Below are 19,365 nucleotides of genomic sequence, written 5' to 3'. Positions count from 1 at the left end.
ACACCCACACCCACACATCTGGTCCAGTGTCCTCCTCGCAGTCCCTAGCTACGTGTATATACATGTGCATGCGGTATGTTACCAAGTTCCGCACAAGTGCAGGGGTGTCCGTAAAAGCCGGGGGTCCCGTGCACCTCCGGGCATAGATGAAGATTTACGGGAGGGCTACTATGCGCGATTAGTAAGGTTTCCCGGTTAATATATTGGTTTCTTCAGTTATATCCGACTCCGTTGCTCGCATGTTACATTCATATACATACATATGCATGTTACACTCATATACATACATATGCACGTTACACTCGTACATACATATGCACGTTACACTCGTATACATATGCATGTCACACTCGTATACATGCATGCATGTATGCGGGGATCTTACATCATGCAGGACGTGGTGACTCGGATCTACGTCTCTGCTAAGACCGTCTTTCAGGACCACGCGTCGTGGCACAATGAAGGGCTGAAGCTCTCCTCCCTTGTGCCTGTCAAGTTCATGTTGTACAGCGGCCAAGCACTCAGCAACCCAACTGGCATTCGCTTGGTGAGTAACTATTGAACCTGCAGAGCATCAACCCGTCCACACATCCACTGAATGAACAAAGGGCGCGCAACCTCTGCTCTGTGGTGGTGCCATTCCGCTGAAGTCTCATGCGTAGTAGTCAATGTCTACCTATATCGATCATCCCTGCATTGATACATAGTTAATACAAGTTACAAGTTACAAGTTCCGCACACAAGTGCGGGTGTGTCCGTAAAAGCCGGGGGGGCCATGGACGTTGTATTGGTATTGATGCGGGTACGCGGGAGGTCATCTTCATTCTCCCTCGTCCGCTTCAGGGCGAAGCGCCTCAGCGCGACGTGCCTGGCCTCCCAGATTTCCGAGAGGTACCTGGCCAATGCCAGGGGTGGCGCCTCAGTCATAGTGGTGCGCATGCTGCGCCCCGTAAGGACTAGGTCACCATCATACTTAGTCCGTATGCTCTTGTAAGCGGGACATTCTTCGAAAACATGCAACTCATCTTCAACCGCTCCACAGTCACAAAGCCTGCAGGGATATGGCTTCGCGGCTTCTTCCAGTTCTTGTGACTGGGGATGTCTCAGAGGAGTTAATTGTTGCTAACGAAGCTGGTAATCCGGGCAAAATACATCTTCCAATAGTTCTTGCCTACTGCGTGCGCGTGGTCTCTGTCGTACGGCATGTATGTTAAGATGTCGTACGTGTGTCGTACGCGCGTTTTCTGACAGTCGCCTGGTACGTCTGACACACTGAGCCCGGTCCAAAATGTTCTGTAAAGCGCGTGAACGCTGTACCTCTCTGTACATTTCCTGCTCTTCCGCAATTTCGTGGATGTTTTGCTGTATAGCCTTCGTTTATCGGCACCACCTTCCTAGCTGGCTGTTAGTCGCTAACGTGACCTCCCTTGCGCTGTCCCCGGCAGGTCGTGAATGCACTCCTTGACTCGGCCGTTACGTGGACGTACAAGGTCAATCGCCTGCAGCTCACATTCCTCGTAGTAGAGGGAGTCGTCGTGGCGGGCTGTTGTGCAGCGTAAGTTAATCCTGTTCGTGCGAAATCGTACAACGTTTGGGTACGAACTTGCCGTGGGGACAAGGTGCCCAAAGAAGACCTTATTAGGTCGTTGCGTTAGTGCTACACCACAGCATGCTTTGATGATGTTTGTCTATCCATCCTGTGAAGAGAGTCAATTGGCGTTTCTGTTCGTAATAATGGAGACGGCGACTCCTCACGGTGCGCCGACGAACCTTACAAACGGCGTGTGCGTGCCTTGATTGGTGTACCTGATTGTATCTACGCGTGCGCGAGTGCGTGTGCTGTTCAACAAGAAGAAGCAAGCAAGCGCTCGTTTCTGTGTGCCTGTGATCGTCACCTTGACATTCACGCATCAAGTAAACTATACCTGCGGCCCTGTTAATTCACGTCCGCTGCCGTAGTGGCCTGATGTATATGCTCAAGTCGGCCTTCGACCAACGATATCAACTATACGAGGCCTTCCTGTCGATACCCATAGGTAAGGAAACCTTGGAGCCAATTGGCTTTTATCTATAATTGGCATTTATCTATAGCTTGCAAGATATAGATAAATGTGAAGCGCGTACTGCCTTTCGCCTTTGCAGTCATCCGCTGGGTAACGTCCAATTAAGACTACCCTTGCAACCAAACCACTTCATTTGCTTGTCGGGTATGAGAGCCACGACGGATTATAATGCGGCGTGCAAGCTGTGTATTGGCATGTGTATTGTATGTGTATCGGCGTGCAATTTGTTGTATGCTTTATTTAACGTAACTATAGAATATTTCTATTTACATGTATAATATGATATATAATATGATGATGCGTTTTGATCGCAACAATTCTGCTGACTCTCCCGTCGTATTTTTCGTACTGTGCTGACATGGCAAATATTTGGGCTGTGCTGGCCGCTGCTGTACCTTACCGACCTACCTAACATTGCCCACGCACATTGCTCCCATGCGTCCCCTCGCTCTGCCTAGGGCTGACAAGAGCCCTGGCAGCCCAGACCACCCACCTCCTGGACGACGAGTCAGACAGCCAGAGCGAGGAAGATGACGACAAGGTAAGTCAATGCTGAGACTGCGCGACTGCCATATAGCGGGTCGGACCGCCGCTAATGTTGCGCGAATGGGAAGTGGTTCAAGGTTCACGCCGCGTGCTAGCATGCTTCCGGGAGTGATTTACTGCTCCCCCAGCAAGGCGCTGCATGGCCCCGCACACCGCCTGACATTGCTTTCCTATCCGTGGTCAAATGCTTATCCCCGCGGCCCCCGGGACCTTTGGCCACGTTGCTTAAGATGTCTCACTCCTTGTCTGTCTCCTAGTCCACTTCTGTTCCATAGCACACCAGGTATGCCCCTTATGTGTGTGTGTTATACATGGTTGGGGGTGCGTGACCCCATACCTGTAAAACTACCCATACGAGCCGAAGGCCCAAGGGCAATACTTCAACGCCTAAAAGCCACGGAGAACAGGAAACACCGCACATCAGCCCAGACTAGCGTCCGAAAGGGATAACTGAGTTTCGGTGAGCCCACATATGTTCCAACGTCCTCGCCAGACGTACTGGATCCCATTTCATGGCCTCCAACATGCTCTGATGATCGAACCCCTCTTCTGCACGAGAATATCATTACCCCTTATAAATGCCCCTTACGAATGCCCTTGACAAATGCAGCTTACAAAACGCGGCAGGAATGCCCGTTAATTCCCCCGTCGTACATGCTAGATGTCAGCCGGAGTGCACTTGCTAATCAACATTGTATTTGCTCGTTTGCTGCCTTTCCGCCTGCTGGCCACCAGGAGCATTACGATGATGGTCCTCCAAGCGCCAATGCGCAAGGCAGCAGTGCTGCCACCGTCAAGCGCAAGACGCTTTTCGATGATAATGTCCTGGACCTGGGAAGCAGGGGAGAGGATGGCTCGGGGCGTGACGGTGGTGGCGGAGGTGGAAGTGGCGGAGGTAGAGGCGGCGGCGGAGGCGACGACGGCGGCGATCCCGGCGTCCTAAATGGTGATGACGTAAACGAGCTCCTGGGCTCCAAATCTGAAGACAAGTCAGCGGACCTCGACGACGATGAGCCGTCGCCGGCGGAGCGCCGGACCCGTTACCATCGCTTAGCTGCCAAGGGCAAGTCGGCTTCCAGGCATTTCAAGGACCCGGAGGACTCATTTGGTCACCTGGGTGACCTCTCGCTGCTCACACCGACTGCCGACCCCACGAATAGAACGCTGAGGCTGATGGGCAACAATAACAAGAGCTGGTGGCGCGCCCTGATCTGCGGATGTTTGCCGTTGCGTCGACGGTGGTAAGTCGTGGTTTGTGTTAATTTCTCGTTCGCTTTCTCGCTCGGATTCACAGCATTAAGCGTTTCAAAGTGCTGGATGCTGCTGGCATAGGCCTTGCATTAAGTGGCACAAGGGGTGAAAAGCCCAGACAGGACGGTCAACAAGAAGGCCAAGGAAGTTCATGGTGTGTGTGTGTGTGTGTGTGTGTGTGTGTTAGTATGCAAACCATTAAGCCCGCGTTAAACACTACTGTTTTCCTTCCGTCCGTCCGTCTGTCTGTCCGTCGTATCAAGATTTTAATTGACATAACTTGCACATCTGCATTTGCACATCCGCGTCTTAAGGTTATGCCTTGTGACTGTTCTTGATCCTTTTAAATCGCCCTTAGGAGGGCCGGCGCTGTTTGGCCCACTACGCCATCTACGGGGTCCTTGCCCCCTGCCCCGACAACTGGCGGTCAGGAGTCGGGTTCGCAGCCACGCCGAACGCTAATTCGCAACAGCAAGGTCGCTAAGGGCATGCTTTCCATCGTATTGCTCTACTCCTTTCTGGTACGGCTGGAACGTATCCATGTACGGATTGTTATGACTGTACGGATGCTGATCACTTTCCCCGCATTCATCTCTCATGAAACGTTATGCACCTCTGTCCCACTGGCTATCGTGTCGTTCTCCCGATTACAGACTGTCCCTTTCTGTGCTCGCCCTGACCCCTCCCGCACACATACACCATGTACACACACACCATGTACACATGTACACTCACATTAACGTGTAGATAGACATTGCAGACATGGCCCAGAAGTCACCCACTCTGTACCACACACGTTGATACCTTCTAGGCGAACATTACAATGCGCCCACTGCGACGATCACGTTCGTGCATGTATCGCTGCTAACGCATCCACGCATGTGTCCCGGATTGCACGTTATCCGCGCGCAGGTAATCCTCTTTTACAGCGTCAACTACGCGATTCTGCTGGGGGTTACCGAGCAAGTAGCGCTTCACGCAGTGGCTGATCAAAACGCTGAGCGGACCTATCGCGCCATCTTCTACGCGCAGGTCTGCACGACTAGTGCTGTCTGTCGCGCCCAGTCCTAGCAACACGCGCATGGGAACGGGTCTTGATCATGGTCTGCAAACTGCCGCGTTCTTGTGTGCTCCAACTGCTTGATGTATGATGTGTGGGACAGGGGGTTCATATCTTCACCCTGCGGCCGCTACCCGGCAGACCCTGCCTTCCCCGGTATTTCAGGGCACCCTCATCCTATCATTCTAACCGACCTAACAGTGGATCGCTCAGATATAGCACTCACTACCAGCATCCACCAGAATCTGCCAGACCAGATGCTGTTTTCTGATCAATCCTGGTCAGCTCGCAGATCACCCGTTATCCAAGGTCATCAGCGTCCATTGACTCGGGCCATTATTACCTTCCACCATTGCAAGAATATTCAACCTTGACAGGTCTCGATCCCGAGATCTCCCTTGGGTATGGGTGCGTGCGTTAACGGTAGTGTCTGACCTCGTATGTAAGTATGTACGGATGGATCCTGCAGGAGCTGTTGGCGGAGGAGGATTTTGCGGCGATTCCCGCAAAAGTGGAAGCCCTGCACAACGCCACCACCGCCTTGCGGGACGCTTACTTCACGATGCGGATGGGCGCAAGAGCCTGGACTGTCGTAGGTGCGAGTGTGGTCGGTGGAGAGGCGGGGGGTTTTAGGAGGGTGGGGAGGGTGGGCATATGAAATATGAAATAGCCTCCGTGCATGTGTCGGCCGTGTTGCTACTACTACACCAAGGTTTCGCCAAGTGAAATAAGAGCCGCTTCGCGCCTTGTGTCCTTCTTCTTCATGAGCACGTTTGCTAGGAAATGAGTACTTGCAGGAGTCATTTCCTTGCCTGTCTGGCTACCTGTCTGTCCGCCTGTTTATACGCCTGTTTATATTGCTGCCTGTGTCGTACGCCCTGCTGCTCGCCCCGTGTATGTACGTGTACGTGTGTACGACACGCGTCATGCATTGCAATGCGTGCAGGGCCGGACGTGGAGCGGTTTCCGTCTGTTGTTGGTCAGGGCCTTATCAGAGGCTCCAACGATATGTTTTACTTGTTCTACGGGGACAGCTCCTGCCTCCGGCTGCCTGAGCATTTTCCCTGTCCCCTACCCGGCAACCCCTACTACGAGGTCAGTGGAGGATTATGGAGCACTGGGACCATGTTGCTAAGGAAAAGAGTGTGTACCTATATAGCTGTATCGTTAAATGGTTTTGCTTTTGTTTTGTGGGTGTATACGGCCATTATCATGCTTTGTAAGTGCGCCCCTTTCGAAAAGTCCGGGTGGCAGCCTTCCAAAATCTGTCCATGGAAGCCCAAGGAGCCAGCGGATGGGACGTCGTCCGCTCCATATTGCGAGACCTCCAAGATGCACGTGCACACACCCGCGCAGGCCCACTTCTTAACACACATATACGCGCATACACATTCACACACACACACACACACACATTCACACACACACACACACACTCTCTCTCTCTCTCTCTCTCTCTCTCTCTCACAGACACTCGTGCCGCAAGTTACCGTATATACGCATTGCTCCCGTACGTTACGGCTTTACGAGTTTTAAATGCAGGTGGTTTACTGTCATATCACCGCAGTGTTTCGTTAAAAACTCGCATGGTGCCGTACAACCGGTTAACAACTACCCTACCTTGCCAGGTGACGCGTTCCGGTGCGGATGGCATGATGAACCAGATGTTGAACGAGCTGAGCAACCTCGCGGATGAGGCCATGGCTGCGGTGATCTCCTTGACCAGCAGCACGGGCAGTGGCAACGGAGGCGGTAACGTATCCTCTCAGCCTCAAGTGTTGTTGGGGCTCAACAACTCAAGATGGGACTTTATCTACCGAGTCGGAACCGCCGTAAGTGGAGTTTCTCCATCTTCCCTTACTTTGGAAAACTTTTATATTTTTATGAACTCGACAAACTGATCTGGCTTTAAAAAATCGCGCAAGTTGTCCAGCAAGCGCGGGGCATTTGTTAGGCACTAATAATCAAAATAAAAACACTCAGCGGTGCCTGAACCCGTCCAACCGTGCACCCAACTCAACGACCAACCACTCAGGACCTGAACGACGCCAACTTGCGGATCAGCGCACAGCACCTGGTGGACATCAAGGACGTGCTCAAAGGTGAGCAAGGACGTGCGTTTCTCCTTAGAAAAAATGAAGGATTTCTAGTAGAAATGGCTATCAGTGCCACAGCAGGAGCGTACCCTCTCCTTCCTAGTAGGCACACAACGCCGTCCCCTGTGCTCTCTGTTCGCCGCTAACACCCAACTGCAAAGCCCTTAGGCTTCATGAGCTTATGATTCGCTGAATGCGGGATAAATGTAGTGGTACGTGGAAGCACAACCTCCTTGCCCGCTTGCTCAGCCAGACCTATCAAGACCCATCCAATGCTTTATTTCGCCATGTGGATTCCCGCTTGTTTGCCATACATGTATATCATATCACGGCAGGCTTATAATTACGCGGTACGCGAAATATATAGTTATAGGGGCAGCTAGGCCGGAATGTTTTCTTTATCGTTATTGTCAGTCCACTGAGGTCAGCCTGCTGTGGGTTGGCTGCAGCTGGGCACGTGCCTCCCAAAACGTTTTTCATATGCCGTACTGTCTCCAGTCACCCTCCTCTATTGCTCATGGGTTACCCTGCTGACCAATTTTCCCGCTTGAACCTCCTAATCGCTCACTTGTGCCCTGGCTGCTTCGGCCCCGTACTTATTACTGGTTGGCTGGCGCCTTGCACACTCTCCAGTCGTGATTGTGCTCCATGTCGTCCTGCTGCTGCTGCTGTTGGGCCTCTTCCTGGCATTCCTGATGCTGGGATACCTGCCACTGCTGCGTCGATTGGAAAGGGAGGTGCGCGAATGGGCGGGTGTGTGCGGCACCCTTTGGTCCTGGCAATCAAGGCGCAGCTGCGCTGCAGCGATACCTGTGTTTGTTGCCGTGCTGTGATCTTTAACATCCTTTGATGTCCTTAATGACCTTTATTATCCTATTATATTGTTTGGTCCTGCGTGCAACTTACTGGTTGGTCCTGCCAATTCCCTTAGACGGGAGTGAATGCAACAAGAAAGGACAGGGAAACGCCTTGACAATAAGCCATAATGTCCTTTAGTAACTCCCAAGGTGGCATTACTTAAATACAAGCGACGTATCTCGTCGTGCTGCTTACTTGCCTTACCCCTTCCCAAACCGCCCTATTTCTCACTCCAACTCATCAATCCGCCAACCTACACCGATATTGCTGGCCCATCATACCACCATCATCACCACCGTCATCATTATCACAATCATCATCACCATCTCATCTTCGTCATGATCATTTTCGTCTTTGTTTTCATCTTTTCCTACGTCGCAGAAACGCCGCATAGCAGAGATGATGAGTCAGCTGCCTACGGAACTCGACGTGATGCGGCTGTTCAGTGCCGTGCTGTTGGGCACCAGCAAGGGCAGTCATAATCACAGCAGGCACCCCCACGCAGACGGCAGCGTCGATGGTGGCAGTATCGACCCTCGTACGGCATCCATCAACGGTGTCAACGGCGTGGAGGGTTTGCTTGCGCGATCCCCGTCACAATCAGCCGGCGGATCGGGGAAGTCCAAGGTAGCAGCAGCAGCAGCAGCAGCAGCAGCAGCAGCAGCAGCAGCAGCAGGCCTCCCAGCGGGCGCAGAGGGCGCCACCAAGTTAGGTGAGTGGATGTGGATGATGCACGGGTGCCGCAGGGAAGCATAATGGGCTGCGTGGGGAAGTTATGCAGAATGTGGGGAAGGACGTGTTGACGTGTTGTTTTGTGGGCGTGTGTATGTGTGAGTACAGGTGGCCAGGGGTGGGCCTGCTGGGCTGGGCGAGGTTTGGCCCTTTATACAACAAAGCGCAAAATAACCCCTTTTGCACTTACGACGTCCTAATGGAGTGCATCTTGGGTGCATCACGTCCGCCGATCGGTACCTTTTTGAAGTCGTGATATAACACCGCGGTGCGTGTGTGTACACCGTGCGCCGGCAGTTCGAAAGGCGTTACTGCAGAAAGTGAAATAATACTGTCTACCCACACGCACATGTGATGCGCTTCTGTTGATAGAAAATTTTAAAGACACACACGATGGGCGTTGAACAGTGCGGATGGATGCAAAGTGCGCTCGGATTGCAGGTGGGGCGCAGCATATGGCGGCGATGCTCCATCTTTTTCAAATCTTCAATCTTGGCCTGTTGCGCTGTCTGTGCCAGAACGGACATGTATCACCGTTTCCATCTCTTGGCCTGGACGTGGACTGGGGAATCTCCTCATGCTTAGTGTGGGTGTGGGTGTGGGTGTGGGTGTGGGTGTGGGTGTCGCGCTGAGCACACGTGGTTTGTATTTGGGTGCAGGAGATGAGGGGAATGCCGGCGCGGCTGGTGATACGAGTAAGGGCTACCAGGCGTGGAAGGACATCCTTGCCAGGTGCGTCTGGGAGACCGGCAGCATGAGAACCAGTAACAGTAGTAGCAGTAGTGTTGTGGGAATCCACTTGGGCCTCATGCCGATAAACTCTCCAGTACGACTGGGCGACGCAATCTCCAGATGACCGTAATCCAAAACACAACACGCGTTACTCCCAAATCGGTTGACCGGACATTAGCAGCATTAGCAGCATTAGCAGCGTTAGCAGCATTAGCAGCATTAGCAGCATTAGCAGCATTAGCAGCATTAGCAGCATTAGCAGCATTAGAAATAATAGAAGCAGCCGGCAGGGGGGTTGTGTAGCATTAGGGACGAACAGCGACGATGCCTTGGAGTACTGCTGCGCAATCGTCGCGCGACGGTACGTTGCCTGCACAACCAATCCAACTGTTAACCATACAAGCGACATGCCTGGTGTGTTGTATGCATTGCAGGGCAAGCCTCGGCGGTAGCAACGCCCCTTCCAATGCGGCGACAGCGCCTCGAGTCCTCAAGGGAAAATTCTGATGCAGCCGCTCTGCTGAGTCGTCACTGGCACAAAGCCATCAAGTGCCACCTCTCAATGCGCGCAAAATATGTTACAGAGCAGATTTTAACATTGTCGTACATAGTTTTTATATAGTTATATTCTTAGAATATCACTGAACACCGCGGCGATCTCGTCGCCGAAAAGTAGTTTGCTTAGGCATGCCACAAACGTACGATAGTTTCAATATATATTATGCTTGCGTTTATCGCTGCTCTAAGAGGAGCACGTAAAAAGTCAACAACTAACGATGGGCTTCCATTGACATTTCAACGATGGATACGAAGGAATGCGCAGCTATAAACGTGGAGATCTCTCCCGAATCAGGGGCGCCATGCGCCCCCATGAATGCCAGGCGCCATATGCGTAAAATGCTGCTGGTAGCTGAGGGCGGAAACGGCTTCACGAGCACAAGGGAGCACGCCAGTGTGCGGGCTTGACGTTGATTATGTTCTCATCAATAAACTTACTGCAAATACGATAGGACCTCATACGGGGCTCCAAATCTCGAAGCCAGTAAATTAACAACTCACCCTGTGCGGCATTCGGCATTCTCGCCACAATTTCGTGTATATCAACAGTTGTCTTTAGGTTGTTGCTGTTACGTTGTATTGGATGGCCGGCAGCAGGCCAACCCTTCCGTCGTCTGTCTTCTTCTGGCCCTTGCCAGCCTGCGGCCTTAAGAGTGATCATGGCGGCGAGGATGTAATTTGGCATCCGCTCCAAAGAGCAAAAGCTGCCATGAACAGCCCCTTCGAGGTGCTTCTCGAGCCAGACGTTTGGAATGTGCCACACATGCCCATGTATGGCCTTGCGTTGGCCCATAGGCGCACGCCACATATGCAGGATATGGCATGTATAGCGCCAGCATACTCACAGCGGCCGTATTCTTACCATTTCTGCCGTGTGCTTGCGTGACCTGACTGAAACCCAGCTGCTTTACTAAATGGTCGGGAAATCCAGGAAGAACGTCAATAATATGAGCACCCTTTGTATAAAGGAGCGAGAGCTTGAGATCTAACTTTGCTTTCTTACGGCCCGTTACATTTTTGCGAAATAAGATTTTTGAGAAAGGACTGAACGAACGGGCTTGGCAGTGAGTTCCTCATTGCTCCAAGCGACCGGGGGCAGCTATTGCGTGTTCTTGAGGAACGTTGATCAAGGTGTTGGCAGGGTGCTGTGTGCGCTGGTATGCATCGCTGTCGACTTGTGCCGAACTCATATCCGTACAGCAACCCCGTAGTGCTCTGCTTTTTGTTGCGTCGTTTTTTAGTCGGTGAAAGGTGCTTGTGGAGGAATGCGAAGGTTACCGCAGTACGAATGTGCGCCACATACGGAAGCATCTATCTGAATGGCCTTGATGTGTCGCCTTGCTTGGCAACAGCTTTAGGGACGCAGCCATCGAAAAAGCTCCGTTCAGATCAACAGCTCGGGCTTTAGACACGTTCCGTATTTGCGGATAACCGGCATGGTTGATAATCTAGGTATCCATGATGCAATAAAAAGGCTAGGTTTATCCGGTCTACTTGTATAACCGTACCAAGGGGTCTTAGATGCGTGTTACTTCGCGGTACTCATCTTAGCGGGTTCCAGTTCGGCTGTGGTCCGTTTGGAACCCGTCCATTGGATTGTTGAATCCTGTCCGATTGGTCCATTGGAATCGAGTAGCAACGTGATGTGGCATATCGTACATACTCTGCCTCCAGTTTGGCGTGCCGTATGGGGCTCGGCGGTCTGGCTACGGCGTTGCAGCTTTTGGTGTCCATTTTGGGGGTAGCCACAGTTCCGGCTGTAGGTATTATTTTAAAGCTTTAATGTCCTGCAAACTCATGTAAGATATGTGCGTGTATGTGGCGGTATGGAGCGTGATAACCTTGACCCCATACATGATGTTGGGGGACGGTCAGGTAGGGATGCAGCAGTCTTCAAAAAAAGGTATCCCGGCCACGCGCAAGGAGTCCGTTTCTGAGCTTGAGCTCCGTCCGTCATTTGCGCTATGTATCAGATACCGCCCCCCAGGCGTATTCTAGGAGTTAATCCCACGCCTCGTCGCATACCAGCAGACCGCGGATCGTGCAACCGTGCAATTTTTTTCCCGTGGATCGTCTCAAAGGCTGGGATCGTCGCGATATAGCATCAGCAGTTTTCAAGCGTGCTTTTTTAAGGTTGGGAGCTTGGGACAAGAGAAGAGGGAACCGGCGCCCCGACGTGACCCCCCCTACCCCCATAACGGTAAGAAGTTTGCGCGACACCCTCACGGCTAGAACCGGGAAGCAGAGTATTAAAGCACCAAACACAAAATTGAGAAGAAGATTAATGGAGCTGGATAAATTTCTAACATGCGATTAGGCGCTCCTTTCCAGGTCTTAGTAATGATAGTTTCTCTATAAACGGTTGACGGGCAGCTAATAGTTATATTACTTGTTTGCAGCGATGGCATAAAGCTTCTGGCATCAAACTCCGGTCCATGTTTTGGTCTCGGAGCTAATTTGAGTCCAACAGCTGGCTTGGACCTGCCTTGGAAAGATTGTTTTGTTTTAGTGCCATACTATCAAAACGGAAAATTTAACAGGAGGGTTGAAGTTGTGTGCGATACGCGTTGCTTGCTTTATTTGTTAGGGCTAAGCAACCCATTTAATTATCTCCCGAACATTTATATCCACTAAAAATAAGATGTTAGGTAGTGCGTTGCAGCAGCGGCAGCAATGTGGGCGTGTCCCACAACACATATTGCTCCGCTCAGTCTCTTGTCTAGCCCCGTTTAGGACACGCGGTAAAAGCACCTTTCCTTGTAATGCAGCACACATGCAGCAGCTACCTGCTACAGCGACAGCGGACTTTGGTGGGCTGACGGCGTCGGCGCTCCTTGATGTAGCGGAGTCAGAGGCTTCTACGTATTGCGGCAGTGAAGGTAGGTTGAAACCGAAGAGCTTAGCGACGTCAACACGTTATTCCTCCCCGCAGTGAGAGGCTCTTTCGCGATTCGGGAAAAAGCACGGGGTTCGTAGGGCGAACTGCTGTCTGTGCAGGAGAAGTTACGCATGCGTATCACAAATTATATTGAAACTTATTAAGTATGGGGGAAAATCTTATTCCCTCGGTTCAAGCCTCGGCCAATGCCTGGCTAATGGTTAGCGCGCAGAGCATATGCCCGACCCGCTTATCAGCATCCGTCATCCAAACTCCCATCCCTGCAAACTATGTGTCAAGTTATTTACGCAATAGTGCCTAAGCTCCCTCAAATTCCTCGCTCCTTTGGCTGAGCTGGCTCCAAACTGCACTCCGTCCCTCCTACCCCGCATCTTTTTTTCCCCTCCCCGCTATGCCCCCACATCGCCTTCACAACCTCGCAGACACGCTACTACATGCACAGTCCACAGCCCACAAAACCTATCTTATCCCGATACCCCTGCCATTTCCTTCCGTCCATTTGCAGGTCAAGTTCTTGTGCGTAAGGCCCCTGAGGGCATTCCCAAAAACGGCAAGAAGTTCTTCATCCACACGTTCGGGTGCCAGGCAAGTCACCCAGGCTGCTAGCTGCAGATATTTCCCTGCCCTTCCTAGCGACGGTGGGATGGCCACCTAGCGACGACGTTGGGTCCCTAATCAGTGGGAGGAAGGGGGGTGGCGACGCGGGAGGACGAGAGGTTGACCGATCACCCAAGCCCCGTCTGAGACACGGAGAACATGAGCAGAGCAGGCAGCGATAGCTGCAGCAGCGGGGGCAACAGTAGCACCGCCCAGGGCGGCAGCAGTAGCACCGCCCAGGGCGGCAGCAGTAGCACCGCCCAGGGCGGCAGCAGTAGCACCGCCCAGGGCGGCAGCAGTAGCACCGCCCAGGGCGGCAGCAGTAGCACCGCCCAGGGCGGCAGCAGTAGCACCGCCCAGGGCGGCAGCAGTAGTACCGCCCAGGGCGGCATAGAGCTTCAGAGCAGGTCTTTAAGGGGTAGGAAGTGGAAGAGGAAGGCAGCCCGTCGGTTGGCGGTTGGTAGTTGACCTTTTTTGGTCTTAAAGATCTGCATGCCCGTGCTCACCAGAGGCCAGGAAAGCCTCCCGGGTTGGGGGGCTAGCGCGGAGATGAATACCCTGATGAGTGGACTGTCAGGGTATTCATCTCTGCGCTAGATGAATACCCTGAAAGTCCACTTAGAGTCGTGTCACGCTCGGCACCAAGGAACCTTCCAAATAAACCCAAGCCCAACATCGTTTCTTCTTCCCTTAACTCCAGATGAACATGGCGGACAGCGAGCGCATGGCTGGTGTGTTGGAGGCGGTGGGCTACGAGTGCAGCCAGGACGCCAGCCAGGCGGATGTGCTCATCTACAACACGTGTTCCATTCGAGAGAAGGCGGAACAGAAGGTCTACTCGGCACTTGGGAAACAGGTGAGGCGGGTGGAATTTTGATTTATGAGTGTTAAAAGAGTGTGTGTGTGTGTGTGTCGTGTTTTACCATATGTACCTAGCAGGCTTTGGGCAGGGTTCGAACTGGGGTGTCCTGGATTGCCTTACCCGGGTCAGCATGACGTGGCCATAACGCTGATGTGTGTGATATAGGATGGGAATGCGGTGCGGGGCTACGTCGGTTGCGGGTATGGGAGGCAGAGCAAACCCTAAGAAGGTGATGAAGTGGGACGGGGACCCGGGACCTGGGCTTCAAGAGGATCTTTGTGAGCCAGACATGCTGGGCTTGGGGTTGTGGGTTCCGGTTTCTAGATGGCAATGCACCCAACCCGGTACGGTGGATCATTAGGATACACACGCGCATCTATCACAAAAACGTCCTGCCCACAGCTCTCAGATCTGTTTTCGAACGCATGCGTTTGGTGTGCTACGCATGCCAGAAGTTTTGCTGGCGCCATTTGCGGTTGTGAGGTACGTGGCGGTTTAATATGTAATAGGAGAGCTGTAAGAAATAACCCTGGAACGGCTAGGTTTGCTGCTAAACCAGAAATGTTTGACGTAATAGTAACTTCTCTTCCGCAGCGCGCTGGGCTCCTCCTCACGGGGGCCACCGGGGCCTCCAGGTCACATACCCTGCCTTACACTGTCCTTCACTGCGCTGCCCTCTGCTCTCTGCGCTGTGCGGCTCTTCCCTGCGCTGTGCCGTGCACTCCTGGGCTTTTGACTCAGCAGAAGGGCTCTTGCCTGCTGTACACTGTCCCCCGCCTTTTCCTTCACCCCAGGACCCGGGGCCGTTTCACGTTCCGATGCTACTTGTAGCGCCACTTGTAGGTTGTCTTGTCCCCCACCTCGGCACCCCTTCACTTCTGCACCCGCCCCGCCCGCCAACCTGCCGTCATACTCCCCATCAGGCCAAGCGCAAACGAGACCGAGTGGGCGACCTGAAGATTGTGGTGGCGGGTTGTGTGGCCCAGCAGGAGGGCCAAACGCTGCTGAGGCGGGTTCCGGAGCTGGATATTGTGATGGGTAGGCGTGGGCTGAGGCGGGTTTCGGAGCTGGATATTGTGATGGGTAGGCGTGGGCTGAGGCGGGTTTCGGAGCTGGATGTATATGACTTTGTGATGAGTCGGTGCTAGGTTGGGAAGGAAACATACACCTCCCTACATCTCCCTATTTTGAAAGCGCCACTTCCATGTTCATTTATGCATTCAGCTGATTCGTGCGATCATTTTCCGTGTGTCGCCTCGTCACCCACGCATCCAGCAACAACCCCCTCTCACTTACTAAAATTCCCTCCGCCCTCTCCTACCACTACCACACCGCTCCAGGTCCCCAATTCGCCAACCGCATTCACGACCTTTTGGACCAAGCTAACGATGCTCAAGTATGCGCGACAGAACAGGTGCGGCGCAGGGGAGCAGTGTAGTAGCTGGCCCCGCTGGAAAGGCCTCTCGAGATGCTGGTGGACGCGCTAAGCGCGTATATGTAGACGTTATGTGTGCCGTACTGTGTATCGGCTACTACGAGCAGCGGAAGTGGGAGAAGGGGTGATTAGTGGAGTAAACATGGAAAAGGAATTTAGACGCAAATGCATTTTAGGATGACCGGGTGACTCTTAATGCCTCTAGGATGAATTCTTTACTCTTTACTGCTGGTAAACTAGTATGGGGTCACGGATTCCCACAAACACGTGGTAACTCGGGTTGGGGACAGTGATGGCACACAACGTTACATTACGGCTCCAGAAAGCGAGAGAGGCACCTGACCTTTTTCCCCGTAATACTGTGCGAGTGTTCGGAGTGAAGAAGCTTTTGTTCAGTCGTGGTTATGGTGGGGAGGCGCGTCGTCCGGGCGGTGATTGGTGATGTTCGGCTCCGTCTTGCTTCGGGTCCGTGTTTTTAGGTGGCAGTGGAGGAAGACATCACGACGCCGCGACGCGAGTCAAACATCACCGCCTGGGTCAACGTAATTTACGGCTGCAACGAGAAGTGCACGTACTGCGTGGTGCCGTACACCCGCGGCGCGGAGCAGAGCCGGCGGCCGGACGATATCCGGCGGGAGATGCTGGCACTCGGGGAGGCTGGGTACAAGGAGGTGACACTACTGGGCCAAAACATCGACGCGTACGGCAGGTACGACATGTATGGTCTCTGTATGATATAGCTTCTTGTATGATTTCTTCTGTCGAAGGCCAGGGTTAGGGGTTTGAGTGGTTTGGAGCGCGTGAACCACATACCTGACTGCCCACCTCGTACTAGGAACGGTACCATGACTGTAATCATACATCATCCCACAGCCACCACCAAACCGACTACCACTACAACCCCAATCACTACCGCCGCCGCCGCCGCCCTCTCGGCCGCCGCCGCTCCCCCCGCCAACAGGGATCTTCCCGGCCTGGCTGCCGACGCCAGCGGCCGCCGCGCCTGGACCTTTACCGACCTGCTACGCCACGTACACGACGTGCCCGGCATCGAGCGCATCCGCTTCGCCACCTCCCACCCCCGCTACTTTACGGGCAAGTAGCGTTTCTTTATCTTAAAAAAATGTATTTGTGATCTGTGGTATGAGGCCCCATGTGCGTGAGGAGGGCTAGGCGGAGAGGGAGGGTGAAGAATATCCTTGCTATGGGCTTGAGGAGCTTCCTTCGCGTCCTTCGTTTCAAAAGTACCTAATGAAGACGTTGCTGCGCTCTCGTGGCCCCATCGCGCTCCCTTCCGTTCTCCTGCTCCATCTGGGCCTATCCCCATCTTGCGCCTTGAGCGTCACCAGAGCTTCACGACCCGCTGCTTTAATAATTCCGCGTGTAACTCCCACGCCCCGCGCCGCTCGATCTGTTCTGCAACTGGACACAGACCGACTGGTTCGCGCGTGCGCGGAGTTGCCCAAGCTGTGCGAGTTCTTCCACATCCCGTTCCAGTCGGGTGACAACGACATCCTGCGCGAAATGAAGCGCGGATACACACACGAGCGCTACCGGGCAATCATTGACAACATCCGGCGGTACATGCCGGATGCCTCCATCAGCGGAGACGCCATTGTGGGGTTCCCAGGTGGGTGGCTGTCTGTCTGTCTGTCTAGGCATGTGGCTGGCTGGCTGTCTAGGCGGGTGGCTGTCTGTCTGTCTGTCTGTCTAGGCATGTGGCTGGCTGGCTGTCTAGGCGGGTGGCTGTCTGTCTGTCTGTCTAGGCATGTGGCTGGCTGGCTGTCTAGGCGGGTGGCTGTCTGTCTGTCTGTCTAGGCATGTGGCTGGCTGGCTGTCTAGGCGGGTGGCTGTCTGTCTGTCTAGGCATGTGGCTGGCTGGCTGTCTAGGCGGGTGGCTGGCTGGCTGTCTGTCTAGGCATGTGGCTGGCTGGCTGTCTAGGCGGGTGGCTGTCTGTCTGTCTGTCTAGGCATGTGGCTGGCTGGCTGTCTAGGCGGGTGGCTGTCTGTCTGTCTGTCTAGGCATGTGGCTGGCTGGCTGTCTAGGCGGGTGGCTGTCTGTCTGTCTGTCTAGGCATGTGGCTGGCTGGCTGTCTAGGCGGGTGGCTGTCTGTCTGTCTGTCTAGGCATGTGGCTGGCTGGCTGTCTAGGCGGGTGGCTGTCTGTCTGTCTGTCTAAGCATGTGGCTGGCTGGCTGTCTAGGCGGGTGGCTGTCTGTCTGTCTGTCTAGGCATGTGGCTGGCTGGCTGTCTAGGCGGGTGGCTGTCTGTCTGTCTGTCTAGGCATGTGGCTGGCTGGCTGTCTAGGCGGGTGGCTGTCTGTCTGTCTGTCTAAGCATGTGGCTGGCTGGCTGTCTAGGCGGGTGGCTGTCTGTCTGTCTGTCTAGGCATGTGGCTGGCTGGCTGTCTAGGCGGGTGGCTGTCTGTCTGTCTGTCTAGGCATGTGGCTGGCTGGCTGTCTAAGCATGTGGCTGGCTGGCTGGATAGCTTGTGGCTGGCTGAGTAGCTGTGCCGTGGAGTTTAGCTCGCGATGGAGACCACCCGTATCTGGTACTGTCAATCTGCCTGTCTGTTTGGCTGGCCTGGCTGGCTGGATGGCTGTGTTGACCTCACCTATTTGACCATCACGCCCGCCGCACCTCCCGTGCGCGACTGGGGTCAGCGGCTTTGAGCTCTTGCCTGCTACAGCGCCTTATAGTTCATCCACCGTTTTGAGGATGTGTGCTAATTTCTGGCTGTTGTCCGTTTAGGTGAGACAGAGGAGCAGTACCTGGCCACCGAGCGGCTGGTTCGTGAGGTAGGCTTTGACCGGGTCAACACCGCCGCCTACTCGCCTCGCCCCAACACGCCAGCTGCCGAATGGGATAACCAGGTGGCGGACCTCATAAAGCAAGACCGACTTAACAGGTGAAGAGGATGGGGGGGATAGTCGATGTCGAGGAAGCAGGTGCGTCTTGCGCGGAAAAAGGCCTCTGCCTAGCCTGCCTGTCGCCGCGCCTTCCTAGCGCATTACTTTTATCATCAGACTTCCTGCCAATTTCATCTCCGTCGCTTAGCGCTCTACCGTGCCGTTGCCTCTTTTGCCAGTGGGCTGATAAGGGCAGCGATGCAGGCAGGGAAATGGCAAGGAGCAGTTCTGCAGAAGAATCCGGGCGTTCTCGTCTGGGCGTTTTTTTGCCGACCCCGCCCTGTTATAAAACCCCCATGCCTGACGCCATCAGGCTCAACAAGGTGGTTATGGATGTGGCTACGGAGCGAGCGCAGCGCTTCCAGGGCCGTACATTAGAGGTGCTCGTGGAGGGGCCCAACCCCAAGAATCCCCGTCAGGCCTTTGGTCGCATCCGCCACAACAAGCTCGTCTACTTTGACGGCGATGGCAACGAGCTTCGCGGCAAATTGGTTCTGGCGCGGATCGATCAGTGCAACGCGTTCAGCCTGTTTGGGACGCTGACGGAGGTGGTGGGCAGCCGAGCGGCGGCGCCGGGGACGCTGCCGCTAGTGGCGGTGTGAGGTGGCGGCGTTGGTGGCACACATACTTGGCACGTGGGGCATGCGCCAAAGGGGCCATTGAGTCGGTGCGGCGGGCTGCTGATGCTGGTACTTTCTGTACCGTGGCACGTAGGCCCTCCTTCCGAATTGCCGCGAGGGAGTACTTGGGAAACAGGGGGGAGGACAGC

General features: G+C 54.0%; 2 protein-coding genes across 2 annotated transcripts in view; both read left to right on the top strand.

Annotated features, from left to right (window-relative positions):
* The window catches only part of VOLCADRAFT_87874 (uncharacterized protein), a gene marked incomplete at both ends in the record, with an annotated part of 34,382 nt that extends 24,422 nt beyond the window's left edge, over positions 1 to 9,960 (top strand). The window contains 16 exons of the mRNA XM_002947673.1: positions 42 to 181; positions 395 to 547; positions 881 to 949; positions 1,446 to 1,555; positions 1,960 to 2,036; positions 2,522 to 2,604; positions 3,345 to 3,850; positions 4,219 to 4,381; positions 4,773 to 4,892; positions 5,390 to 5,516; positions 5,867 to 6,015; positions 6,549 to 6,752; positions 6,956 to 7,022; positions 7,650 to 7,753; positions 9,266 to 9,338; positions 9,773 to 9,960. Coding sequence (XP_002947719.1) covers positions 42 to 181; positions 395 to 547; positions 881 to 949; positions 1,446 to 1,555; positions 1,960 to 2,036; positions 2,522 to 2,604; positions 3,345 to 3,850; positions 4,219 to 4,381; positions 4,773 to 4,892; positions 5,390 to 5,516; positions 5,867 to 6,015; positions 6,549 to 6,752; positions 6,956 to 7,022; positions 7,650 to 7,753; positions 9,266 to 9,338; positions 9,773 to 9,960 — 2,333 coding nt within the window. The remainder of the gene's footprint in view (positions 1 to 41; positions 182 to 394; positions 548 to 880; positions 950 to 1,445; positions 1,556 to 1,959; positions 2,037 to 2,521; positions 2,605 to 3,344; positions 3,851 to 4,218; positions 4,382 to 4,772; positions 4,893 to 5,389; positions 5,517 to 5,866; positions 6,016 to 6,548; positions 6,753 to 6,955; positions 7,023 to 7,649; positions 7,754 to 9,265; positions 9,339 to 9,772) is intronic.
* A 4,129-nt stretch (positions 9,961 to 14,089) lies between these two features.
* On the top strand, positions 14,090 to 19,198 carry VOLCADRAFT_57473 (uncharacterized protein; the record flags this gene model as incomplete). Its single annotated transcript, XM_002947672.1, has 9 exons — positions 14,090 to 14,248; positions 15,178 to 15,292; positions 15,595 to 15,668; positions 16,169 to 16,398; positions 16,651 to 16,788; positions 16,947 to 16,948; positions 17,122 to 17,319; positions 18,439 to 18,595; positions 18,910 to 19,198. Coding segments are annotated over 9 exons (1,362 nt in total), but the record flags the coding sequence as incomplete, so codon positions are not given.
* Between the last annotated feature and the right edge of the window lie 167 nt (positions 19,199 to 19,365).

This window comes from Volvox carteri, assembly GCF_000143455.1.
Source record: "Volvox carteri f. nagariensis unplaced genomic scaffold VOLCAscaffold_7, whole genome shotgun sequence".
NCBI classification, from domain to species: Eukaryota; Viridiplantae; Chlorophyta; class Chlorophyceae; order Chlamydomonadales; family Volvocaceae; genus Volvox; species Volvox carteri.
This window is presented reverse-complemented; position numbering and strand designations above follow the sequence as displayed.